This window comes from Cydia pomonella, chromosome 3 (genome assembly GCF_033807575.1).
Source record: "Cydia pomonella isolate Wapato2018A chromosome 3, ilCydPomo1, whole genome shotgun sequence".
NCBI classification, from domain to species: domain Eukaryota; kingdom Metazoa; phylum Arthropoda; class Insecta; order Lepidoptera; family Tortricidae; genus Cydia; species Cydia pomonella.
Genome location: NC_084705.1, coordinates 32,303,943 through 32,331,635, shown reverse-complemented (window position 1 = coordinate 32,331,635; position 27,693 = coordinate 32,303,943). Strand labels below are relative to the sequence as shown.

General features: G+C 40.3%; 1 protein-coding gene across 1 annotated transcript in view; it reads right to left on the bottom strand.

Annotated features, from left to right (window-relative positions):
• LOC133516685 (histone-lysine N-methyltransferase 2B) overlaps positions 1 to 27,693 on the bottom strand; it is a 67,859-nt gene that overhangs the window by 13,170 nt on the left and 26,996 nt on the right. The window contains exons 11-20 of the mRNA XM_061849706.1: positions 26,479 to 26,584; positions 25,013 to 25,178; positions 17,453 to 17,537; positions 16,416 to 16,526; positions 15,940 to 16,112; positions 15,316 to 15,408; positions 12,786 to 12,846; positions 9,510 to 9,649; positions 5,850 to 5,947; positions 4,781 to 4,917 (exon numbers count right to left, since the gene is read on the bottom strand). Coding sequence (XP_061705690.1) covers positions 4,781 to 4,917; positions 5,850 to 5,947; positions 9,510 to 9,649; positions 12,786 to 12,846; positions 15,316 to 15,408; positions 15,940 to 16,112; positions 16,416 to 16,526; positions 17,453 to 17,537; positions 25,013 to 25,178; positions 26,479 to 26,584 — 1,170 coding nt within the window. The remainder of the gene's footprint in view (positions 1 to 4,780; positions 4,918 to 5,849; positions 5,948 to 9,509; positions 9,650 to 12,785; positions 12,847 to 15,315; positions 15,409 to 15,939; positions 16,113 to 16,415; positions 16,527 to 17,452; positions 17,538 to 25,012; positions 25,179 to 26,478; positions 26,585 to 27,693) is intronic.

The following is a 27,693-nucleotide window of genomic DNA, read 5'->3' as shown; positions in this document are numbered from 1 at the left end:
ATTGAGTTAAAAAAATTAGCTAAACGCTGTGAGTTCAAGGACATGGAAGACCAAGTTAAAGAAAAATTGATTGATGGGGTCAACAAACCTCTAATAAAATTCGAGCTTATGAAGAATGGTGATGTTTCATTAGATAAATTAATTGTTATGGCTAGAACAGTTGAAGCTGCCTTAAAACAGTCAAAGGTGGAGCAGGAACTTGGTGAACCATCACATGGAGAGAAAGATATGTTTTATGCTAGCCGGCAGAATGCTACTTCTACATCAAAAGTTCAGTCGAAGAAACAAAGGCAGGGTGGGAGTAGACCTATACAAACAGCTGCAGCTATAAAAAATGGTGTGAGATGTTTTGTTTGTGGCAAGGATAATCATGTGAAGTCTGAGTGCTCATTAAAAAATAAGTTCTGCTCTGAGTGCGGCAAACAGGGCCATATTTATAGCGTGTGTCGTGTGCGGCAAACAAAGACTGTGGATGTGGTTGGTGAGGACAGCATTACAGAAGACTTACATAATTTGTTTAAAACTGAGGAGGACAAGATGTACTGTATGTATTCTTTTAATGCTTTTGTTGAAAAAAAAGTGCCTCCGCAGTATGTTAGCTTGGTTGTGGAGGGACAGCCAGTCCAACTAGAATTAGATACAGGCTCTGAGGTTAGCACAATAACAATTGAGGATCATTATAGATTATTTCCAGATATAAATATTGAGAAAACTAATGTTACATTTAAAAATTTTGACCAAAGTTTATCACAGCCAGTTGGTATGATAAAAAATATAAATGTTTGTTGGAATGAAATGACAAAGCAAGTCGATATGTACATTGTGGGTAATGATAAACCTACAATTTTGGGTAGGAGCTGGTTAAAGGCTTTTGGACGGTGGCCCCTAGAGTTAGATAACAAAGTTTGTGATCAGAGGGTGAATGAAACTTGTGATCCGGTGCAAGGAATTAAAAATAAATTCATGGAAGTATTCACACCAGGGTGGGGTGATTTCAAAGGAGAATGTATTACATTAAAATTAAAAGATAATGCGAAACCAAAATTTAAGCCTGTTAGGCAGGTACCTTTTGCTCTTAAGGAAAAAGTCAAAACTGAAATCAATAGACTGTTAGAAAATAAAAGGATTGAGCCAGTTAAATATAGTTAGTGGGGTACACCAGTTGTTCCTATTTTAAAACCTGATGGATCAGTGAGATTGTGCGGTGACTATAAGGTAACGATTAATCCATGTTTAGAAACTGACCATTACCCACTCCCTCATATTGATAGCATATTTCAGACTCTTAAAGGTGGTGAATACTACTGTGAGCTTGACCTTAAAGAAGCCTACTTACAAGCACCATTGGATCCAGTTTCACAGATTCTGACTGTCATAAACACTGAATTTGGCATTTATAAATATCTATATTTACCTTTTGGAGTGTGCACGGGGCCAGGCTCGTTCCAGAGGCTGATGAGCATGAAATTAAGTCATGTACCTAACACTATTGTTTTTATAGATAACATTTATATGTGTGGTAAAAATTTAACTGACATGTACAATACGTTAGAGGCTGTGCTTTCAATATTAAAGGATTCAGGATTAAGACTCAAACCTCAAAAATGCAAATTTTTCCATAAAAGTATTGAGATTTTCGGATATAAAATTCATAAAGATGGAATCTCCATTATCAAGGAAAACATACAGCCTATATTGGAGCTTCCACCACCTAATAGTATGACAATGCTTAGATCATTTCTTGGAAAAATTAATTATTACTCCAGGTTTTTGAAACATATGGCAGCTATACTGGCTCCATTATATGACTGCACAAAAAAGGCTAAATTTGAATGGTCTCAAAAATGCCAGCATTCCTTTGATGTAATTAAAAAGAAACTTGCAACTGCACAGGGTGTAAATCACTATGATCCAACATTGCCAATAATACTTTCCTGTGACGCTTCATCCGAAGGCATTAGTGCTGTGTTATCTAACAGAGGGCCTGACAATGTAATTAAACCTATTGCATTTGCAAGCAAAAAGCTTAATGACAGAGAAAAAAAATATTGTACCTTGGATAAAGAAGCAATGGCAGTCATTTTCGGAATAACCAAATTTTATAATTTTCTTTATGGCAGGCAATTCGAACTGGAGACTGATAATGCGGCCCTGGTGAGAATATTTGGGCCGAACAAGAGTATTCCTAAAATGGCAGCTAAACGCTTACAACATTATGCCATATTCTTGTCCGCATTTTGCTACACAATCAGGCACATACCTACTAACAAGAATCCCGCAGATTATTTATCAAGAAGGCCATCACAAAAAAATAATATAGGTTCCGATTTTGATGATAAGTTTCGGGTTTGTGTTAATTACATTGACAGTTCTGAGGTTAAGTGGGAAGTAATTCAAAGGGAGACTGTAAAAGATAGTTTACTGACCAAAATTATTAGATATAGTTATGACGGCTGGCCTGATGTTAAATTGATAGAACCAGACCTAAAGCCTTTCTTCATGAAAAGACATGAGATTAGTATTGATAGGAATTGTCTCTTTTGGGGTCATAGGATTATAATACCCCAGTCTATCCGAAATGATGTGTTAAATGAACTCCATAAGAGCCATTTTGGTAGTAGCAGGATGATTGACATGGCCAAATCCTATTTTTGGTGGCCAAAACTTAACGAAGATATTATTAGTCTTACCCAAAATTGTGTCAATTGTTTATCTTACCGAAACACTCCACCAAAAACAAACTTAAAACCTTGGCCAATTCCGCCTTCAGCTTGGTATCGTATTCACGCGGATTACCTTGGGCCTTTTTATGGCAAGATGTTTCTAATTGTGATGGATAGTTTCAGTAAGTGGCCAGAGGTATTTCAAATGGCAAACATAGGGAGTTCCCTAACGATGCAAAAATTTGATGATATTTTCCTTAGATTTGGATATCCTATTCATCTTGTGACCGATAATGGTACTTCGTTTACTTGTAACGATTTTAAAGATTTTTGTGACAAACGGGGAATTAATCATACATTCACTCCCCCCTACCATCCGGCGACTAACGGGGCCGCGGAGCGATTTGTTGAGACCTTTAAGTCCAATATTACTAAAATTGTGGATAGTGGAAAAACCACTAAATTATGCTATTAGCATCTTTTTGTCCGACTATCGCAGTACACCACATAAAGCTACTGGTGTGTCACCAGCCAAACTTATGTTGGGGAGAGAAATCAGGGGTCGTTTATCACTTTTGAGACCAACTCCAATATTTCAAGATTTAATTTTAAAACAAAACAAGGTGGTAGATTCATTGGGTGGTTCTAGAAAAGCCATATTTCAAGTTGGTCAAAAGTGATGACTCGCGATTTCAGGAGGGGACAAAGGCCTTGGGCTAAAGGCACTATTATTGAAGAATCAATTCCTGGAACAACATATTATATTGACGTTGATGGTTTGAGATGGAAAAGACATGTAAACCAGATATTAGAATGTAGTCAACAAGATTAAGGTTATAGTGTATTTCTGTTGTGTTTGAGGTTCAAACATTATTTGTTCTATAGTTATAAAACTTTGTAAGTAATCTTATTTGCTATGCGGGGAAGAGTGTAGTATTCTTTATATAAATAGTCGCGCCCCGAACTAACATGTTCACTCTTTTGACTCACTCTTCTTCTGTCAGATCGGTTTACACAGTAATATGTAACAGCTAAATTTATACAAAATAAAATATATATAAGTGTTTGGAAGTGTAGTGATGAGTATTAATTAATTACCATCCTCCTACGGCACCCTAATATATAATAGAGACCTGTACATCTCTAAGTCAATTTAAATTTATAATTTAGTTTTATAGGTAGGCACTCCTTATGAATAATATGTAGTCGCGTTTATGTGGCGCTATGCCGTCTTTAATGTAACTTACAAGCACAAATGTTGTATCTCACAATTTTTTTTATTATATTTATATTAATACAACCCGGCAGCTTGAACATGTCATGCTCGCTTAAAAGTCTTTACTTACGGTGGCGTCGTTGATCGGGTCGCCACTTTCCCGAATGAAGGTTGAGGGAGGCGATGGCTGAGATACACGTCATACTCGTGAACGGGTGCTGTTTGTGGAGACCGGTCTGTTTAAGCTTACACGGGGTACAGGTTATGTTAAAGTATGTAACTTTACTTTTGAGTGACATTAACGTGAGACACTTCATTCGGTTCTTGTCTGTTTTAATTTTTTGTCTTTTAATTATTTATATAAGAATTCAAGCCTTGGCGACCCTCTACATCTCTAAGGATAATTTAATATATATTTTTATATTTTATCTCCGACACTTAGAGACTTATACATCTCTAAAGAATTTTAGTATTTTATGGTTTTATTTTTTTATCATAGTTTTTTTTGTGTAATTTGACATTTAGAGACAGTATACATCTCTAATAAAGTATTTATTATTTCATAGATTCGATATTTGTAATTGTTTTTTTTTTTTAATTTATTGTTTGTAAAAATGGACATGTAAAAGTGCCCCTGTGGCCTATTTGCTGAATAAATGTTTGATATTTGATATTTGAAAAAGGAGCATGCACGAGCTGTAGGGGGCAGCACAAAAGCCTATTCATTGACGCAGTGTAAATGTCAAGTTTAAGTTTCCAATGTAGCCCACAAGATGGCATACCAATATCACAAAACGCACTTTGGCGGTGTCATTGTCACTATCGACGTATAGTTTATGTTCCCGACCCAGGCCACGAGATGGCGGGCCCACAGACAGCGGACATACAACAGCCAGGTTACCTTGCACCAGTCGGGCGTGGGGAACTTGGGCGGCGCGTCTTCATCATCATCGTCGGAGTTGAGGTACTGGAAGCCGTCCTGCATGTACACGGGCTCCATCGGGGGCGCCTTCGTGAGATTCTTCAATGGTGTGTGCACTGAAAACACTCGTATGTTAGTCCAGTCGAAATGAGAAAAACCAAAATACATTCATTTTCTTGTTATGAAAGTACTTTTTGACAAAATCTAACAGTCTTAATAAAGAAATACCTACAGTAATCGATAAGTGCGGTTCTATTAAATTACCTATTGCATCTGAATGACGCAAAGTTTTTGTATTTATTCATTTATGACGTTTCATGGGTAAAGGTACCTTATGGCGGTCAGCGTTTACGCTATTATTAACGACGCTACAATACTAATGCGGTGCCACGCGAGTAAGCGCCAATCGCCATAACGTACCTTTACACGAAAAATGTCACATTTTCATTTTATTGCACATACAACGAGTACAAGGCATACTTAAGCCGTAATTAATGCCACTATAGACATTCTCTACCTGGCAACCATAGGGCAAAACAGAAAAGCGTCAAGGTGCATTTGTAGTACTATTCAATAAACTAGGAAATTAAAAAATATCCAATATCAAGAATATAATTTTGTGGAATGAGAAGTGATATGTTACATCCCCCTCGCGTTGTCCCGGCATTTTGCCACGGCTCATGGAAGCCTGGGGTTCGCTTGGCAACAAATCCCAAGGATTGGCGTAGGCACTAATTTCTAGGAAAGCGACTGCCATCTGACCTTCCAACCCACTTCCTAAACTAGACCTTATTGGGATTAGTCCGGTTTCCTCACAATTTTTTTCTTCACTAAAAAGCGACGGGTAAATATCAAATGATATTTCGTACATAACTACAAATACAAGTTGTTCATTTGACAAATATAAGTTTAAACAGTGATACATAACAGTGTGTAACTTCCGAATAACTCATTGGTACGAGTCGGGGTTTGAACCCGCGACCTCCGGATTGCAACTCGCACGCCCTTAGCGCTAGCCAACCATTGAGAACTGATATGTTTAACTTACTTTTGTCAGTCTCCATTCTTTGTTTCTTTTGTTTCTCGAGATACTCTTTTTGTCTCTTCTCGATTTCCTTAGCCATCATGGCAGCCTCTTTCTTCATACTGAAAAAAAAAAACAATTTTATTGGATGATTTATTTAGGTTGAAAGTCGGAGAGAGGTCTATTGTGAGTATATAATAATTGTTTTTTTTAACAAACAGTCACATATTAATATATCTTATACCTTTAAACGAGCAATTCTTGTATATATATTCTTGTATATATATATATATATATTTCTGTGATCCCGGAAACGGCTCTAACGATTTCGCTGAAATTTGGTATATGGGGGTTTTTGGGGGTATACAATCTATCTAGATTAGTCTTATGTTTGGGAAAACGCGTGTTTTCGAGTTTTCATGCGTTTTTCTTTCGACGCAGATTATGGTCGCTAATTTCGTATTGCCGGCCACTGTCCGTCTGGTCCAGCGGGTTAAGACGCGGACTGCTAAACGAGTGTTACGGGTTCGAATCTCGCCCGGTGACTAACTTTTGTTTTTTTTTTATATGTTTAAGTTTATAGGTATATAATTTTTTATTTTTTTTTGTTTTAGACAAGTTTAATTTAGTAAAAAAATCTAGTTAAGATTATCACCTATACACCACCATATTACAATAAATAGTTATAACCGAGCAAAGCTCGGTCGCCCAGGTACTATAAGCTTAAGTGATAACAAACAGACCTTAGTTCCATTGAAAATAAAAGAATACATAGTAAATTACAGATCGAAACAGGGAAGGTGTTAGGCATCTTCTTGTCTGTCACGCGTACAGGGACTTCAAAACATCGGTAGGTAATTAATAAATGCATGACATAGTACAGAATTTAAAGTGGTATACAAAATCAATTAAAAATATTAAATAATATATAGTTACTAGGTACTTAGAAGAAAACATTAAATATTTATAGAGAAAAGATTGAACTTCGCAGAATGCTACTGTATTTACAAAATGATAATGAAAAAATATCTAAATTTGAGAATTTATCATTGTAACCATGACAGGCTCGTCTAAAAAAAGTATGCTTGGCAAAATTAGAGCCACAAAAGCTAATATGGAATGTTTGGGGGTGGCGAGTGGGAATACGGCGAGGCAATTTGAAAATATTTTTTTCAAGAAGATCAGGAGAGTCAATTTTTTCCGAAACTGTTGAAACTTGGTAAGTACTTCCGCTGCTCCTCCGCCAGGCTGGCCTGCTCCTCCGTCTCCGCCACTCTACGTGCTAGTACACAATGAGCACTCACGCCTCGCTCTCCTCCTGCTGCTTCCTCCTGGCCGCGTCTGCCTTCCGCTGCTCCTCCGCCAGGCTGGCCTGCTCCTCCGTCTCCGCCACTCTACGTGCTAGTACACAATGAGCACTCACGCCTCGCTCTCCTCCTGCTGCTTCCTCCTGGCCGCGTCTGCCTTCCGCTGCTCCTCCGCCAGGCTGGCCTGCTCCTCCGTCTCCGCCACTCTACGTGCTAGTACACAATGAGCACTCACGCCTCGCTCTCCTCCTGCTGCTTCCTCCTGGCCGCGTCTGCCTTCCGCTGCTCCTCCGCCAGGCTGGCCTGCTCCTCCGTCTCCGCCACTCTACGTGCTAGTACACAATGAGCACTCACGCCTCGCTCTCCTCCTGCTGCTTCCTCCTGGCCGCGTCTGCCTTCCGCTGCTCCTCCGCCAGGCTGGCCTGCTCCTCCGTCTCCGCCACTCTACGTGCTAGTACACAATGAGCACTCACGCCTCGCTCTCCTCCTGCTGCTTCCTCCTGGCCGCGTCTGCCTTCCGCTGCTCCTCCGCCAGGCTGGCCTGCTCCTCCGTCTCCGCCACTCTACGTGCTAGTACACAATGAGCACTCACGCCTCGCTCTCCTCCTGCTGCTTCCTCCTGGCCGCGTCTGCCTTCCGCTGCTCCTCCGCCAGGCTGGCCTGCTCCTCCGTCTCCGCCACTCTACGTGCTAGTACACAATGAGCACTCACGCCTCGCTCTCCTCCTGCTGCTTCCTCCTGGCCGCGTCTGCCTTCCGCTGCTCCTCCGCCAGGCTGGCCTGCTCCTCCGTCTCCGCCACTCTACGTGCTAGTACACAATGAGCACTCACGCCTCGCTCTCCTCCTGCTGCTTCCTCCTGGCCGCGTCTGCCTTCCGCTGCTCCTCCGCCAGGCTGGCCTGCTCCTCCGTCTCCGCCACTCTACGTGCTAGTACACAATGAGCACTCACGCCTCGCTCTCCTCCTGCTGCTTCCTCCTGGCCGCGTCTGCCTTCCGCTGCTCCTCCGCCAGGCTGGCCTGCTCCTCCGTCTCCGCCACTCTACGTGCTAGTACACAATGAGCACTCACGCCTCGCTCTCCTCCTGCTGCTTCCTCCTGGCCGCGTCTGCCTTCCGCTGCTCCTCCGCCAGGCTGGCCTGCTCCTCCGTCTCCGCCACTCTACGTGCTAGTACACAATGAGCACTCACGCCTCGCTCTCCTCCTGCTGCTTCCTCCTGGCCGCGTCTGCCTTCCGCTGCTCCTCCGCCAGGCTGGCCTGCTCCTCCGTCTCCGCCACTCTACGTGCTAGTACACAATGAGCACTCACGCCTCGCTCTCCTCCTGCTGCTTCCTCCTGGCCGCGTCTGCCTTCCGCTGCTCCTCCGCCAGGCTGGCCTGCTCCTCCGTCTCCGCCACTCTACGTGCTAGTACACAATGAGCACTCACGCCTCGCTCTCCTCCTGCTGCTTCCTCCTGGCCGCGTCTGCCTTCCGCTGCTCCTCCGCCAGGCTGGCCTGCTCCTCCGTCTCCGCCACTCTACGTGCTAGTACACAATGAGCACTCACGCCTCGCTCTCCTCCTGCTGCTTCCTCCTGGCCGCGTCTGCCTTCCGCTGCTCCTCCGCCAGGCTGGCCTGCTCCTCCGTCTCCGCCACTCTACGTGCTAGTACACAATGAGCACTCACGCCTCGCTCTCCTCCTGCTGCTTCCTCCTGGCCGCGTCTGCCTTCCGCTGCTCCTCCGCCAGGCTGGCCTGCTCCTCCGTCTCCGCCACTCTACGTGCTAGTACACAATGAGCACTCGCGCCTCGCTCTCCTCCTGCTGCTTCCTCCTGGCCGCGTCTGCCTTCCGCTGCTCCTCCGCCAGGCTGGCCTGCTCCTCCGTCTCCGCCACTCTACGTGCTAGTACACAATGAGCACTCACGCCTCGCTCTCCTCCTGCTGCTTCCTCCTGGCCGCGTCTGCCTTCCGCTGCTCCTCCGCCAGGCTGGCCTGCTCCTCCGTCTCCGCCACTCTACGTGCTAGTACACAATGAGCACTCACGCCTCGCTCTCCTCCTGCTGCTTCCTCCTGGCCGCGTCTGCCTTCCGCTGCTCCTCCGCCAGGCTGGCCTGCTCCTCCGTCTCCGCCACTCTACGTGCTAGTACACAATGAGCACTCACGCCTCGCTCTCCTCCTGCTGCTTCCTCCTGGCCGCGTCTGCCTTCCGCTGCTCCTCCGCCAGGCTGGCCTGCTCCTCCGTCTCCGCCACTCTACGTGCTAGTACACAATGAGCACTCACGCCTCGCTCTCCTCCTGCTGCTTCCTCCTGGCCGCGTCTGCCTTCCGCTGCTCCTCCGCCAGGCTGGCCTGCTCCTCCGTCTCCGCCACTCTACGTGCTAGTACACAATGAGCACTCACGCCTCGCTCTCCTCCTGCTGCTTCCTCCTGGCCGCGTCTGCCTTCCGCTGCTCCTCCGCCAGGCGCGCCAGCCGCGCCTGTTCTTCAGCGCGGCGCCGCTCCTCCGTCTCCGCTACTTTACGCGCTAGCTCTTGCTTTTTCTAGAACATTCGTTTGTACACATAAATAAGATATTTTCTACTATTGTACATTACTATAGAAGCCGGAAAACGAAGGGTTGCAGGCCAAGTAGATATAGGGATACGCGGCAGGCAACCCCGTTTCGCGCCGAGATTTGTATAGTGCTTTTCTAAAACTTGCAATGAAATAATAATAAAAATAGGATGTTGAGTTATTCAGTGCGTGGGGTATTGAAAGGAAACAAAAATTTGATTATTTTGGCGTTACGGATTACGGATGCACGTCATTACGTTTTTTTTTTACACGACTGCCCAAAAAAAGGAGTGTATTGTTTTGTGTTTTTTTTATTGTTACTTTGGGGTTATCAAAAGGGGGGGGCGAATATTTGATTATTTTTGCGCTACGACGCACGGTTTAGGAAATACAGCCCTATAAAGATTTCTGCATGACTGAAAAAAAACTTTATAGGGCTGTATAACGGCTGTATCTCCTAAACCATGCGTCGTAGCGTAAAAATAATGAAATTTTCGTTCTCTTTTAGAAAACCCTGAAATATTGACAAAAAAAACAAAAAAAAGTAAAAATTAAAAAAAAGAATGGCAGAATTTGACTTACAGGTTTTTTATGGTTGTTGGCACGGAATGCTAAAAACTGAATTCTGAATATATCTTAAGGGACACAGTATATATTTATTTTTAACTATAGAAATAAAGCGAGCCTTTCATACTTACCAGTTCAGAGTCGTGCATTCGTATCGAAATGCAAATTTAATTTTGCAATTTCATATAGTGATTTGTTTCAATTCAAACGATTTTTACTTCAAATTATGTAAGTAACGTACATACAGTATGTACCAGTGTTGCAAAATAATAGTCAAATATCATTCATTCGTTCATATACATTTATCGATATAACAATTTTATGTGTTGCCCATCTCTATTGAGTTAATGAATGGACGAATGAGTAGTTTGAATGGCTGTCAAAATACCTTCGAAAGCAAAATGCCACATGTGTTATGAATATCGTATGAAGATAAGACTTTTTAACTTAAGAAGGTACACACACACTCTTAGAAGATTTGTTTGTCATTTTTAGGGTTCCGTAGTCAACTAGGAACCCTTATAGTTTCGCCATGTCCGTCTGTCTGTCTGTCCGAGGCTTTGCTCCGTGGTCGTTAGTGCTAGAAAGCTGAAATTTGGCATGGATATATAAATCAATAAAGCCGACAAAGTTGTAGAATAAAATCTAAAATTTTTTTTTTTAGGGTACCTCCGCTACACGTAAAGTGGGGATGAATTTTTTTTTTGCTTCGACCCTACAGTGTGGGATATCGTTTGAAGGGTGTTTCAAAACTAATAGGGGTCTTCAAGAAACATTTTTTGATAAAAATAATATATTCGGATATATATGAAAAAAAATAGTGGAAGTAGAGCTTAAGAAAGACATTAAATGAAAACTATAGCGGACATGATCAGTTTAGCTGTTTTTGAGTTATCGCAAAAAGTTTCCCCTTCATAGTAAAAAGACTTACTATCCACAGTTCATCCCTTGGTTAATAATCTCCTATACTTTAAGCTCCAGTTTAGCTTATTATGACGGAAAAGTAACTACGGAACCCTACTCTGAGCATGGCCCGATATGCTCTTGGCCGATTTTTTACTGTGTAATTACAATCAATTTAGCGCGTGTGTGTACCAACCAGAGCGCAAGATCGCACGTGTAAGTGCACTGTCTATATGTTAGGCATACTGCATTAAGTATGGGAACAATACCGAGTAAAAAAAAACCGGCCAAGAGCATGTCGGGCCATGCTCAGAGTAGGGTTCCGTAGTTACTCTTCCGTCACAATAAGCTAAACTGGAGCTTAAAGTATGGTAGATTGTTAACCAAGGGATGAACGTGGGTGTACGTCTTTTTACTATGAAGGGGAAACTTTTTGCGATAACTCAAAAACAGCTAAACTGATCATATCCGCTATAGTTTTCATTTAATGTCTTTCTTAAGCTCTACTTCCAAGATTTTTTTTCATATTTTTTGTACCTATGGTTCAAAAGTTACAGGGGGGGGGACACATTTTTTTTCTTTTGGAGCAATTATCTCCGAATATATTCACTTTATCAAGAAATATTTGTTGAAGACCCCTATTAGTTTTGAAAGACCTTTCCAACGATATTCCACACTGTAAAGTTGAAGCGAAAAAAAAATTACTTTACGTGTAGGGGAGGTACCCTAAAAAAAAATTAAATTTTTAGATTTTATTGCACGACTTTGTCGGCTTTATTGGCATATACATGCCAAATTTCAGCTTTCTAGCACTAACGACCACGGAGCAAAGCCTCGGACAGACAGACAGACGGACATGGCGAAACTATAAGGGTTCCTAGTTGACTACGGAACCCTAAAAAGGCTGTATTCGGCCGATCAGAACTATTTTTAATTTTCGTGATTACATGGTACGTTTTAAAGTAAAAATTGTTCAATAATCGTATATGACATATTCACTTTGTGAAATGGAGTGATGAATTAAAAAATACCCTGTATAGCTTCTTGTCTACCAATTTTAATTTATTAAATGAAAATTCAAAAATCAATCAAATTGGTGACCTTATCATGGGACAACTAAAAGATAGACATAATATAAATGCTTACAAATCAAGTTATATGACTTATATATTTTCAAAGCATAATAGTTTTTTTTTTACAAGGGGGCAAAGTTGTTGTTTAACCGCTCGTGCTAATATTGATACCCGAGCAAGCGAAAGATTCCAAAATTGAACCACGAGCGTAGCGAGTGGTTCGAAAAGCGCAATCTCGAGCGTTGCGACGGTTTCAATGTGTTAAACAAACTTTGCTTCCGAGTGAAACACAAAATATTTCACCACACCAACACGAGGTAACTATTAACTATGAAATATCAAAAAAATCTAATGAAATCAAATCCAAATGAACGTAATAAAAAAATAATCATTCAAAATCATCATTTAAAAGTCAATTCTACCAGCTAACACAAGGAAACAATTCAAAATTTGCATCTGATTACTTTGCCCCACATGTGGCTAGAATACAACTTTCTCATTCGTTTTTGAACAATCGGCCCTCTAAAGGCCCTCTTTACAAGTTGGTGTGGTGAAAAAATATTTAGCATATTTTACTTACCCTTTCTACCTCTTTCATTTTTTCTAGTTTCCCTTGATCAGCATGGGCTTGTTTTTCCATCCTGATGACAAACATTCACGCATAAGAAACAATTCATTTTTCAACCCAATAAATAAAAAAAATGATTAATTTTGCGTCCTAAGGAAGGATATAAGTCATAGAGAAATATAAATAAAGAAAAAATGGTAGCTAGTAGGGAAAAAATGGTAGGCTAGGTACATCAGTTTTATTTCTAAACGCGAGTTATTTCGTAGACGACATCTAGCGTCAAGTAGTGAATTTATCAGTACCGCTATTTGACACCAGATGTCACAAGTGTCGCAACTGACGAAAAATGTATTGCCAATACACCTTACAATTAATATTACAGGTAGAAGGAGTTGATAATAGAAAGTTAATCCGGTTACATTAGCTCAAAATTGTTCAGCATTAGTTTTCGTTCGTCGCGAAATCTAGTGTCAACTAAAGTCTGTTTTTTTATTCCGTAGACTAAAATGACAACCACAAATGTCAAACGTAGAAATAATGTGACCAGCTTAAAACAAACAGTGCTGATATCTGATTTCGGTTTGTGAATAACCGATAAATATTAAATTAATTTTAGATTCAAAATAAACAATGAATGAATTCTACGCACTACATGATAGTAAGTAAACAATAAATAAAATCTACTCACTACTAATCCACTCAAACATTAAAAAATTGCATTATGAGCTTCGAGGTGACTGTATCTTACAAAAAAATCGCTTGTAAATATTAGAAGTATTGTGTTTAGACCTGGATACAAACTTTCTAAATGCCTCAAAATGGTGTTACATGCCTATATAAGTAACTCCCAATAGTTTATTTTCGGTTAGTACCGGTTGTAGCACATCACTATTTATAAGACGTAAAAAACTAGCAACACATGAAATGTCATTTTAGTCTACGGGAAAAAAAATGGACTAAATATAGCAGTACTGATAAATTCCGCTACTTGACACTAGATGTCGACTCTTTTTTTACTTATACACGGCGACTGGTAATTCGACCTATTCCTTGAAAGGGGAGATATAGACTCTTTTTTTTTACTTATACAGGGCGACTGGTAATTCGACCTATTCCTTGAAAGGGAGATGTCGACTCTTTTTTTTCTTATACGGGGCGACTGGTAATTCGACCTATTCCTTGAAAAGGGGAGATGTCGACTTTTTTTTTACTTATATAGGGCGACTGGTAATTCGACCTATTTCATGAAAGCGGAGATGTCGACCCTTTTTTTTACTTATACAGGGCGAACGGTAATTCGACCTGTTCCTTGAAAGGGGAGATGTCGACTCTTTTTTTTTCTTATACCGGGCGACTGGTAATTCGACCTATTCCTTGAAAGGGGAGATGTCGACTCTTTTTTTTACTTATACAGGGCGACTGGTAATTCGACCTATTCCTTGAAAGGGGAGATGTCGACTCCTTTTTTACTTATACAGGGCGACTGGTAATTCGACCTATTCCTTGAAAGGGGTTATTCTAGAGCTTATTTACAATGTTTTAGCCCAGTCAACCAGGGGTCTATTCATTAATTAATACCATCATGACACACGAACATGCCTGAATACTTACCGAAGGCAACCTGTCTTGACCTTAAACCGCAAACGATAACAAAAGATAAGTCGAGATAAGATTTTTTTTTTTTACATTGTTACACAAATTGACTAAGTCCCACAGTAAGCTGAATAAGGCTTGTGTTGAGGGTACTTAGACAACGATATATATAATATATAATTATTTATAAATACTTAAATACATAGAAAACACATGACTCAGGAACAAATTTCCATGCTCATCACACAAATACATGCCCTTACCAGGATTTGAACCCGGGACCATCAGCTTCGTAGGCAGGGTCACTACCCACTAGGCCAGACCGGTCGTCGAAAGATGAAGGCAAACAAAGCACGAACAAAACAAAAGTGGCACAAACAAACCGATTTTGGGTCAGGTACGCTTCCAGCACACCCGCTACCTGCTCTGTAATTAATTTTATTATTTTCAATAATGTTGTAAAACATGCCAACATTTGTACCTTTTTAGATAGGTTCTAAATTAAGGAATCCATTTCTGTTATTTTTACGCGAAGTATCATACAGTTTTTTTTTTTTTTCAGTAATAATCTTTAATTTAAAAAATACTTTAACTTGTGATTTATGACCTTTTATTTCTAAAGTATCGATAATTTTTGACATGATTTTTATTTAAAGTAATTTTTTGTTTACTGGCTACAAGAAAAACAAAAACCAACCATCCTAAATCAAATCGCCATTCTTAGGTCGGAAGATGGCGCTTATTCGAAAAAAAGCTAAAAACTTGAATAACTGGACAACCATTGAATTTAGACTCCTAGTTGACTGGGCTAAAAACATTGTAAATAAGTTCTAGAATAACCCCTTTCAAGGAATAGGTTAATTTACCAGTCGCCCTGTATGTCTATACATATGTTCAACGTAGACGAAAACGAGAAATTAAAAAAGAATAGAATTTAAAATACAAGTACCTGTCCCGTGCCTGTGCCTGTAACGCGGCTCTGCGTTCCTTCTCGGCGGCTTCGCGCGCCGCTGCGGCGGCGGCCATTTTCTCTTCGCGTTTTCTAAAAAAATAAAATAAAAATATTCAACCCAGTCTAATAAGTCTAGTCGAACTTGTACATAAAGCTATATTCCCACTCTGTAAGTGTCATGGATATGAATTCAATCGGTATTATCGGATTAATCCAGTAGTTACCACCAAGTTACTTTTTGATATTTAACAAATTTAATACATAAGGATCAAAGTCAAACGGCGTTCTAAAAGTTTTAATTACGTGTCGATAGATGGCAGTAAATGTACGTGGCTACAAAGTTTTCTTTGACAATCCACTTCTATTTAAAATTCTCTTTGACATAATGTAACGGTTCTGGAACGATATTAACACGTATACATATCGAAACTAACAATTGGCCCGGTGGTCGGCTGGTAGAGAATGCCTCAAGGCATTAAGTCTATTTGTACTTAATTTGTGCAACCCCTCTGGTGTTGCAGGTGTCCATGGGCGGCGGTAATCGCTCACCACCAGGTGATCCGTCTGCTCGTTCGCCTTCTCTACAATAAAAAAAAGTTGTAATGTTTAGAGTGGTCTCACCGTTTCTGCACCTCCTTCTTAGCCTCGAGCATGGCTTCCTTCTTCCTGCGCGCGTCGTCCTTGCTGAGCAGCTCGTCGCGCGCGCGGCTGAGGGCGGACGCCTTGGACGCGGAAACCGGTAACTGCTTCACGGGGGGCAGCTTGGCAGTCGGCTTCGAGGCCGAACTTGATATCTGAGGATATTTTTTTGGCAGGTTGTAAGACGGTAGAGCTCGTCGGAGATGGCGGGACGAACTTGATGACAGAGACCGGTGGGAGACTTCCGAGGATAGACACGTGGAGAATAAGAGGGAGGCCGATACCCAGCATTGGGACAATATGGGCTCATAGTAGTAATAATATTTTTTTTGGAGCAAATTATTTTGCTTTTTATACCACACCGAGCGAGATGACATTCACAGTGCCCATACCTCTCTTTTGGACGTAGTTTAAGGACGTATCCGGGTCCATATGTGCCGGTATCAACAAAAGCTCACCTGAGTGGTCTTGCCGTTGAATATCAATTTGTTCATCTTGTTGAGCGTGTCGGCGGAGAGAACCTGCTTGGGTATTCTGTCGGGCGGCGTACTGTCTTCTGTCTCGGCATCCTGTCAAATTATATATTTTTTAAGATTCCAATCATATCCAGTTATAATACAATTTATTTAGTCTCCGGCAATAATTTATGGTGTATAAATTTAATTTAAGTATCCCAATTTATTGCCGTTTTAACTGTGTACGTTGTTTTAGTAATTTTATTGTAATATGGATCATTTGTGATTTAATACAGAATTGAATTGAATTATACTGTAGTCATACTGAGCAACTTATACTATGGAAATGACCACGAAATCGCGAAAAATTTTTTTGTTATTTCATACATTTTGGCGGGCTGTGGGAAAGTATTAAAATAAAGCGATTTAGGTATTGGTCCCATAGTAAAAGTTGTTCAATATGACCTATATATTCGGTCAGTAAATTATTGCAGGTATAAAAGTAAACAAACAATTTGTAGATTTTCGAGTAGTTATTATTATAATATTAATTAAAACCGCCTAGATCTGTGACTGAACGACCTGACTTTAAACCTACATTATTTGTGACATTATCTATGAAAAGGGACCTTATTTTCTACGGCGCTTACTGCGTACGCGGCGTTGTTTATAATATGGGAGTATCGTTATTAATGACGTAAGCGCCACCGACAATAAGGTCCCTTTTCATAGATAATGTCACATTTTCATCCACCCTCAACTGGCTTACACGGACGGAGTATAGTTATAGTCTGTATCTTTAGGTATTTAAATAAAAGTAAACAAACAATTCATACATTATCGGGTAGTTTTATTATTTATTGGTTAACCAACCAAATACAAAACCGCCTGGATCTGTCACTGGACGACCTGACTTTAACCTACATTATTTGATCATGTAATGTTTTCATCTACCCTCAACAGTCTTAAGGAGCCATTTGAGGGTAGATTTTGTCTACCTTTTTTTAAATACCTAAAGATACAGAGTATAGGTATATTACCTTTTTGGCCATAGCTCTCGTTTTTGTTCTAGTGGTCCTGGCAGCCATCTCTTCAAACTGTTGTACTTTGGCTTTTACAGCGGAACTGAAAAGAAATGAAATTTAATTCTTGATATATTTATTTATGTAATTACAATATACAATACACTATAATACATTTTTTTAGTAAAACCTAAACTAAAATAAAAATTCACCCCTCGGCAAGGTGCCGTAGATGCTGGCAGCATTACCCCGCTGGATTGCAATACTAATGCGCTGTGCGAGGAAGCTGCCAGGCCTACGGTCCCCAGTCGCATCCACAAGCCTCTTTGACAAAGCCTCAAAAAATTTCAGGGCACCGGGACCCCACGGGCCAAGTGTTTCCACACCAAAAGGGGTACAACTATATTCTTGGCCGATGCGGCTGTACTTAGCTCTTTTTTTTCGCTCAGCCGCATCCGCCGCTGCACCCGGTGAGACGGAAGTGCCATGAAGATGGGAAGGGGCTAGTGTGTCCATTCTTGATTATGTTGCTGAAGTGCCTTCTTCTTCTTTGTACGGACTTGTACGGACCGTACAGGGGCTATGTAAGGCTCCACAGCCTATATATCACTGCGACCATTCCTGATCTATTGTGAAGCTGCAGGATCTTCTTGATCTCGGGAGACCCTAACTTCTCCGGAGGCAATGTGTGTCCGCCCATGATTGAGTCACGAGTGCCTTTAATTTTTTTTATTTGGGACAGTCTTCCACAGATCGATTTAGTCCCAAACTAAGCAAAGCTTGTACTATGTGCCGACATGTTTGCCAATAGTTTACCATACCTATGCAGCTAGACACTTTCTAAATTCGAATTATTGTAATTGATTGGTTGAATTTGTAAATTTTATCTTCCTTGACATTTTATATATTGTAAATATTGTAATTATTTGACTGAATATGTAAATTTTATCTTTCTTGACATTTTATCTGTTTGCATGTTTTTTTTTTTTTTTTTCCTGATATCTATTTTTCTAGTGTTGTAAGCGAATTGGTGTAGTACTGTAAGCTTTCACTGTGTTAAGTAAATAAATAAATATAAATACACCGTGTTTTTATTGAATTTCGTTAACTTCGGGGTATCGTTTACAGAAACTAAATGGCATAGTTAATTTTCAAAAAAAAAAAATTGTTTTTTTTTTACTATTTTTATAAAAAGTAACTAAATGTTGCATATAGCGTTGTTGTAACACGGGCATTACATTTAACTCAACCAAACAATTGAAAACTGTGATATATCAATGTCATTTCGAACGTCGATCGTCCGAGATAGTACTTACGTTTAGTAGCAAATGTATGAACTCGCACTAAACACTAATCAATAAGTAAACAGGCCCTAAGGCAAGTGTACACGCTCGTAAGGGCCTTATAAGATAAAAATTAATGATTGATTATCTCCGAAATGGAGTTAATTAGAATATCGGTGTCTTTGAGACAGTTACTTAATTTAAGCTCTCGAAATTAATGCAAATCAAAAAAAACACGGTGTATAAATGGGTACTGGGCGACGATATACATACGTATATCGATAAATACCTAATTATATACATAGAAAACACCCATGACTCGGCAACAAATATCTGTGTTCACCACACAAAAAATGCCCTTACCGGGATTCGAGCCCGGAATCTTCGGCTCATAGGCTGGGTCACGCCAGACCGGTCATCAAACATAAATAAACAAGTGCGAGTCGAACGCGCCCACCGAGGGTTCCGTACTTTTTAGTATTGTTATAGCGGCAACAGAAATATATCTGTAAAAATTTCAACTGTCTATCATGGTTCATGGGATACAGCCTGGTGACAGACGGATAGACAGTGGAGTCTTAGTAATAGCAAAGGTAATTCGAAATAAAGGTGTATTGTCAAAGAAAACTTTGTAGCCACGTAATTTTACTGCCATCTTTCGACACATGATTAAAACTTTTGAGCTTACTGTGGGACTTAGTCAATTTGTGTAATAATGTCCTATAATATTATTATTATATATGTCTTTCCCATCACGGAACAATGGTGTTCCTGACCTTTGGGAGGCGTGCGCGGAGCCGAAGCCAACACGTAGAGGACCTTTTGACACTTTAATGAAATGTAAGGGGTACACCTATATATTATTATTACTTTTAGAATGCCACTTGACTTTGTTTCTTATTCTATTACTGATATTGTTAGAATAATATAGCAATGCAAATACATGGAGTTTGTATGTGTTCATAGTATATGAACCTCATTTAAGTTTTTAGCTGTTTGAAGAGTTGACAGTACTGTTCTTTTGTTCTTCTTGTCACATCATCTACGTTATGAGAATGTCGTGTGGTGTTCCTTATTAAATGATATACATCTTAAGAGTCCTTATTCCTACAGATGAGCGTATTTTGTAAAATGGTTCCTTTTTCATTCAAGATTACGACGTAACTATTAGTATTTATTCAAAAACTGGTAACGTACTTAAATAATCGTTTCCTAAACTAGCGGCTCCAACAGTTCAAATTTTCATTTTCTCTTTTAAACCTCTTTTTTAATGAGTTTTTTTGGGAGTCTTTTCCAAATTTTGCAGTGAGATGTGGCGTTTCGGTTCTCAATTTTGCTGTAAACTAGAATCATTTGGTACATGAATGACTACAATTTGATTCAACATATCTCGTACGAGGGGCTGGAATGATGAACAATCGAAGATTCATTTGAAAAAACTGATAAAATACCTTCCGAGTTTTCTTCATTTTTTTGGCGAAAACAGGGTTTTATTATATTTTTTTTCCGCAAATTGTACGCATATTTTGCTTTAAAAATAATATTATAGCAAACTGTAACTTCATGTTAACCTATAAAAAAAAAATCATAACTATGGGACCTACATTGCCGTAAATTTATATTTTTTTAAAACACGTATAAATCACGCAGCATTGACGCCACGCTCTCATTCTGCGCGGAGCGCGCTTAGAGGACGGACCTGTGCTCGATTGTAAGGCATTCGTTACGATCGTAATCAGCTACGGAGTTCCGAGAAGTGCTATATACTGCGATTAGAAAATCTTAATAAAAGTTCATTTTTTACACTATGCTTAACAACAGACTCTCGCTTATCGATGGATTTTCAGTGGTCCTTTTATTTATACTACGTCGGTGGCAAACAAGCTTACGGCACGCCTGATGGTAAGCAGTATCCGTAGCCTATGTATGCCTGCAACTCCAGAGGAGTTACATGCGCGTTGCCGACCCTAACCCCCTCCCGACCCTCGTTGAGCTCTGGCAACCTTACTCACCGGCAGGAACACAACACTATGAGTAGGGTCTAGTGTTATTTGGCGGCGATATTCTGAAAAACGCATTTTTACTTGAAATTACGTTAGGGTTTGCATTATTATTTTTGACCCGGATGAAGTCCAAGTTCTCATGATGGAGTCAGGAGTTGGTCACCAGAACTCCTAATCTACTCATTATAATCCCATCGTGTTTGGGCTCAAAAGATTTGCCCTGACGAACACCATCGATCTAGATGAGGTCCAGGGTCCTCATGATGGAGTCAGGAGTTGGTCACCAGGACTCTTAATCTACTTATCATAACTCCATCGTGTTTGGGCTCAATAGATTTGCCCTGACGAGCACCATCAAAAGTCCAGGGTCTCATGATGGAGTAAGGAGCTGGTCACTAGAACTCCTAATCTACTCATTATAATTCCATCGTGTTTGGGCTCAAAAGATTTGCCCTGACGAGCACCATAGATCTAGATGAGGTCCAGGGTCTCATGATGGAGTCAGGAGTTGGTCACCAGAACTCCTAATCTACTCATTATAATCCCATCGTGTTTGGGCTCAAAAGATTTGCCCTGACGAACACCATCGATCTAGATGAGGTCCAGGGTCTCATGATGGAGTCAGAAGTTGGTCACCAGGACTCTTAATCTACTTATCATAACTCCATCGTGTTTGGGCTCAATAGATTTGCCCTGACGAGCACCATCAAAAGTCCAGGGTCTCATGATGGAGTAAGGAGTTGGTCACTAGAACTCCTAATCTACTCATTATAATTCCATCGTGTTTGGGCTCAAAAGATTTGCCCTGACGAGCACCATAGATCTAGATGAGGTCCAGGGTCTCATGATGGAGTCAGGAGTTGGTCACCAGAACTCCTAAACTACTCATCATAACCTCATCGTGTTTGGGCTCAATAGATTTGCCCTGACGAGCACCATCAATCTAGATAAAGTCCAGGGTCTCATGATGGAGTCAGGAGTTGGTCACTAGAACTCCTAATCTACTCATTATAATTCCATCGTGTTTGGGCTCAAAAAATTTGCCTTGACGAGCACCATCGATCTAGATGAGGTCCGGGGTCTCATGCTGGAGTCAGGAGTTGGTCACCAGAACTCCTAATCTACTCATCATAACTCCATCGTGTTTGGGCTCAAAAGATTTGCCCTGACGAACACCATCAACCTAGATGAGGTCCAGGGTCTCATGATGGAGTCAGGAGTTGGTCATCAGAACTCCTAAACTACTCATCATAACCTCATCGTGTTTGGGCTCAATAGATTTGCCCTGACGAGCACCATCAATCTAGATAAAGTCCAGGGTCTCATGATGGAGTCAGGAGTTGGTCACTAGAACTCCCAATCTACTCATTATAATTCCATCGTGTTTGGGCTCAAAAGATTTGCCCTGACGAGCACCATCGATCTAGATGAGGTCCGGGGTCTCATGCTGGAGTCAGGAGTTGGTCACCAGAACTCCTAATCTACTCATCATAACTCCATCGTGTTTGGGCTCAAAAGATTTGCCCTGACGAACACCATCAACCTAGATGAGGTCCAGGGTCTCATGATGGAGTCAGGAGTTGGTCATCAGAACTCCTAAACTACTCATCATAACCTCATCGTGTTTGGGCTCAATAGATTTGCCCTGACGAGCACCATCAATCTAGATAAAGTCCAGGGTCTCATGATGGAGTCAGGAGTTGGTCACTAGAACTCCCAATCTACTCATTATAATTCCATCGTGTTTGGGCTCAAAAGATTTGCCCTGACGAGCACCATCGATCTAGATGAGGTCCGGGGTCTCATGCTGGAGTCAGGAGTTGGTCACCAGAACTCCTAATCTACTCATCATAACTCCATCGTGTTCGGGCTCAAAAGATTTGCCCTGACGAACACCATCGACCTAGATGAGGTCCAGGGTCTCATGATGGAGTCAGGAGTTGGTCACCAGAACTCCTAATCTACTCATTATAATTACATCGTGTTTGGGCTCAAAAGATTTCGATAGATCGAAGATAGGTCGATGGTGCTCGTCAGGGCAAATCTATGGAGCCCAAACACGATGGAATTATAATGAGTAGATTAGGAGTTCTAGTACCAACTCCTGACTCCATCATGAGACCCTGGACCTCATCTAGATTGATGGTGCTCGTCAGGGTAACTCTATTGAGCCCAAACACGATGGAGTTATGATGAGTAGATTAGGAATTATGGTGACCAACTCCTGACTCCATCATAAGACCCTGAACCTCATTTAGATCGATGGTACTCGTCAGGGCAAATCTATTGAGCCCAAACACGATGGAATTATAATGAGTACATTAGGAGTTCTGGTGACCAACTCCTGACTCCATCATGAGACCCTGGACTTCATTTAGATCGATGGTACTCGTCAGGGTAAATCTATTGAGCCCAAACACGATGGAATTATAATTAGTAGATTAGGAGTTCTAGTGATCAACTCCTGACTCCATCATGAGACCCTGAACTTCATCTAGATTGATGGTGCTCATCAGGGCAAATCTATTGAGCCCAAACACGATGGAGTTATGATGAGTAGATTAGGAGTTCTGGGGAGTTCTGGTGACCAACTCCTGACTCCGTCATGTGACCCTGGACCTCATCTAGATCGATGGTGTTCGTCAGGGCAAATCTTTTGAGCCCAAACACGATGGAATTATAATGAATAGATTAGGAGTTCAGAGGGCCTACCGCGAACCACGTTCGACAAGTTACCTCCCTATCACACTTACGTACGAATTTACAAGTGCGACAGAGAGGCAACACGTCGAACGTGGTTCGCGGTAGGCCTCCTGGTGACCAACTCCTGACTCCATCATGAGAACCTGGATGGACTTCATTCGGGTCAAAAATAATAATACAAACCCTAACGTGATTTCAAATAAAACTGAAACTCTATAGCACTAATGTGCGCAAACGATTGGCATCTTGACTAGGCAGCATGGGTGCGTAGCCACCATGCCAAACGTTTACGATACGACAAGGAAACACTATCTGTCTCTCTATCGCACTAATATGTGCAATCGATTGGCTTCTTGGCTAGGTATCATGGGTGCGTAGCCAACATGCCAATCGTTTATGATACGACAACGAAACACTACTGTCTCCCTATAGCACTAACATGCGCAAACGATTGTCATGTTGGCTAGGCGCCATGGGTGCATAGCCAACATGACAATCTTTTACGTCACGACAACGAAACACTATCTGTCTCTCTATCGCACTAATCTACTTTATTTATACCTGCAGTTATTTACTAACTTTTTCATTTTCTATTGGTGTGAAAGAGACAGAATAAAGAGCAAGGGTTATAGTACACTCTGTAGTCTGTACACTTAGTAGTAGTGTACATAAAAAAAAACTACTGTGCATATAAAATAAAATAAAGTGTGCCCATATGATATCATATAACACTAAAATTAATGTTGCTTGACATTATATTGAAAACTATCAAGATTATTCTAGCCTGCATTGAAACGCGCGTCGCGTTGCCGGCGCTCGCGTACCGAGCGCCAACGCCATCTATCGAGCGTTATTTCGTGAAATCGGAGAACGCTCCAAGGAATAAGGGCTCTTAAACTCAGTGTTGGTTATTCAAATCACAACAGATATGTGTTCAATTTGTTAAATATCAAAAAGTGGCGCCATCTATTTGTAAATAACATTACCCAGGTACACCTGATAAACCGCGACCGAAGAGGACCAGGCGAGGGAAGAAACCTGCGTAAGTATACTTTGAACTAAATATTATTAATACCTAAACAGTGAAAGAATAAGGATCAAAGTCAAATGGCGTTCTAAAAGTTTTAATTATATGTCGAAAGATGGCAGTAAATTTAAGTCGCTACCAAGTTTTCTTTGACAATAAATATTTATAAATAAATAAATATTTATAGGACATTATTACACAAATTGACTAAGTCCCACAGTAAGCTCAATAAGGCTTGTGTTGAGGGTACTTAGACAAATCGTTGTCGTTGTATTATAATATCGATATATAATATATAAATATTTATAAATACTTATATACATAGAAAACACCCATGACTCAGGAACAAATATCCATGCTCATCACACGAACAAATGCCCTTACCGGGATTTGAACCCGGGACCATCAGCTTCGTAGGCAGGGTTACTACCCACTAGGCCAAACCGGTCGTCAATACACCTCTATTTCAAATTTTCTGGTAATAGGGTCCCGTTTTACCCTTTAGGTACGGAACCCTAAAAAGACAGGCTAGCAGGGGCCGGCGGGCAGCGGCGCGACTCACGTGGGTTCCGGCGGCGTGTCCCGCTTGCCGGGCGTGCAGTACTCTTCACTGTCGTCCTCCGTGAACTGGGGCACGTCCTCCGTCATCAGGGACAGGTCGTCCGTCATCAGGGACAGGTCGTCAGTCATCTGGGACAGGTCGTCCGTCAAGTCGGGAATGGCGCCATCTAAAACACGATCTTTTATTTTACTCAATAATAGGGATTACTGCAATGATCTGTCGCCAGAGTGCAGCACTATACTCTGTATGTTTTGGTATTTAAATAAAAGTAAACAATTTGTAAATTTTCGGGTACTTATAACATTTATTGGTTAACCAACCAAATATAAAATCGCTTGGATCTGTCATTGAACGACCTGACTTTAACCTACATTATTTGATCATGTAATGTTTTCATCTACCCTCAACTGGGTTAAGGAGCCATTTGAGGGTAGATTTTGTTAACTTTTATTTGAATACCTAAAGATACAGAGTATAGACTCGAACCAACTTATCTCATCATTAATGTCAAATTTCTATGAAAATAAGAAGTATATAATGACATTTCCACACTTTGTTCTATAAAAGTCTGTACAATGTTAGCTTGGACGAACTCTAAGCAACTAGAGTCAGACCAAGATATGTTTGCAGCGATTTTGACAGTCCAGACTGTGCAAGTGTCATAAACGTCATGAAAATTTGACGTTTAAAATAACACTGGTGGCCTAGCGGTAAGAGCGTGCGACTTGCAATCCGGAGGTCGCGGGTTCAAACCCCGGCTCGTACCAATGAGTTTTTCGGAACTTATGTACGAAATGTTTTTTTATATTTACCAGTCGCTTTTCGGTGAAGGAAGACATCGCGAGGAAACCGGACTAATCCCAACAAGGCCTAGTTGGAAGGTAAGATGGCAGTCGCTTTCGTAATAACTAGTGCCTACGCCAAATCTTGGGATTAGTTGTCAAGCGGACCCCAGGCTGCCATGAGCCGTGGCAAAATGCAGGGACAACGCGAGGAAGAAGACTGTCTGGGCTGTCAAAATTACATCCAACTTATCTTGGTCTGACTCTATGAGTATTTAAAAATTAAAAAAAAAAAAAACAAAAATTTATTCTGCAAGTACGCCTCAAGGGCTCTTTTACAAATCAATACAACATTTATAGTAACATCATATAGTGACATGAAAAATACATAACAACATTTATAAATACAACAGCCAATACCTGGGTAAACATTACATTATAATAATCTTAAAATAAATAATTACTACAATACAATAGAGATGTATAGTCTCTATGGTTAAAAACACAATAAATCTGGAGATGTAAAAGGTCCCCAATGTCAGAGTACTAATACTAATAAAACTTGGAGGTGTAAAGTCTCTCCAAGTGTCAAAATAAAATTTATACTAAATAAATAAACCGCGTCTGGACTGTTAAACTAGCAGTCTCATAAACTAATAATATAAAGTATAACTAGTATGTTACCTTTCTCTATGACAACTGTGGAGTCCATAATCTTAGCCTGTGGTTTGTCTAGAACCATGGTGTCCCGGTTGATTGTAGCTAGCACGACTGTTTCATTCATTGCAATCTGAAAAAAAAATTTTTTAGATTTTATTGTACGACTTTGTCGGCTTTATTGATTTATATATCCATGCCAAATTTCAGCTTTCTAGCACTAACGACCACGGAGCAAAGCCTCGGACAGACAGACAGACAGACGGACATGGCGAAACTATAAGGGTTCCTAGTTGACTACGGAACCCTAAAAAGAAACATGTTATTTCTATTGTTGTTACCTACTATGTATCTTTAGGTACCTTTTCCAGGCCGCACCAATCTACAAGGTTTTCCCAAAAAAATCAAATATATTTCAATAAATTCAGCTTTGATGATTCATTTGAAGGCAAGTCACATTTTCTTTGTTCCTGGACATTCTATTATTTAATTTTCGAATTGTTACAAGTGGATGTTATTATTATTATTATTTTACTATGAAAAATTTAGCCACTGTTTTATTTTCTTAATTTTTCTATACTGATTTATTTTATGTTAATTTTTGCATGTCGTGTCTTCGACTGAATACTGACACTTATATGTAAAACCTTTTCTGTTATCATCTTGTACCATACGTATTCTGGCAAATAAAGAAATTCTATTCTATTCTATTCCGAAAGTGCAATCTAATTTGAACCTTAAATGAGCTAAGGTTGAAATTCTGTTGGCGCGTATGTGGTCGGTAAATCGTACTATGCCTAGAAAAGGGTTAATAAAAGTATTAAAAGTAAACAAAATCTACCCTCAAATGGCTCCTTAAGCCAGTTGAGGGTAGATGAGAACATTACATGATCAAATAAATAAATAAAAAGAAAATAAAAATAAAAGACGTTTTTAATAGCAACATCACAACTATAAGACGGATTCTAACAGACAAATTACTTGAGTGAGCGAGTCGTATGCGTTGGCATATTATTGTATCGATTAACGTATTAAGTTTACTGATAAGTTTTGGTTTATTTGTTCAGTATATAATATAATAAGTATTAATATTTAAAAATATTAGTGGTAACACGTTGTAAAAAAAAATCTAGTGCTAACCACCAATTATCTGTTAACCTGTTGCTACCGGTGGGAACCTATAATTGGCTCTTTGTTATCTATATATATAACTATTGTACAATTTATAGCTGTTGGTTCTCC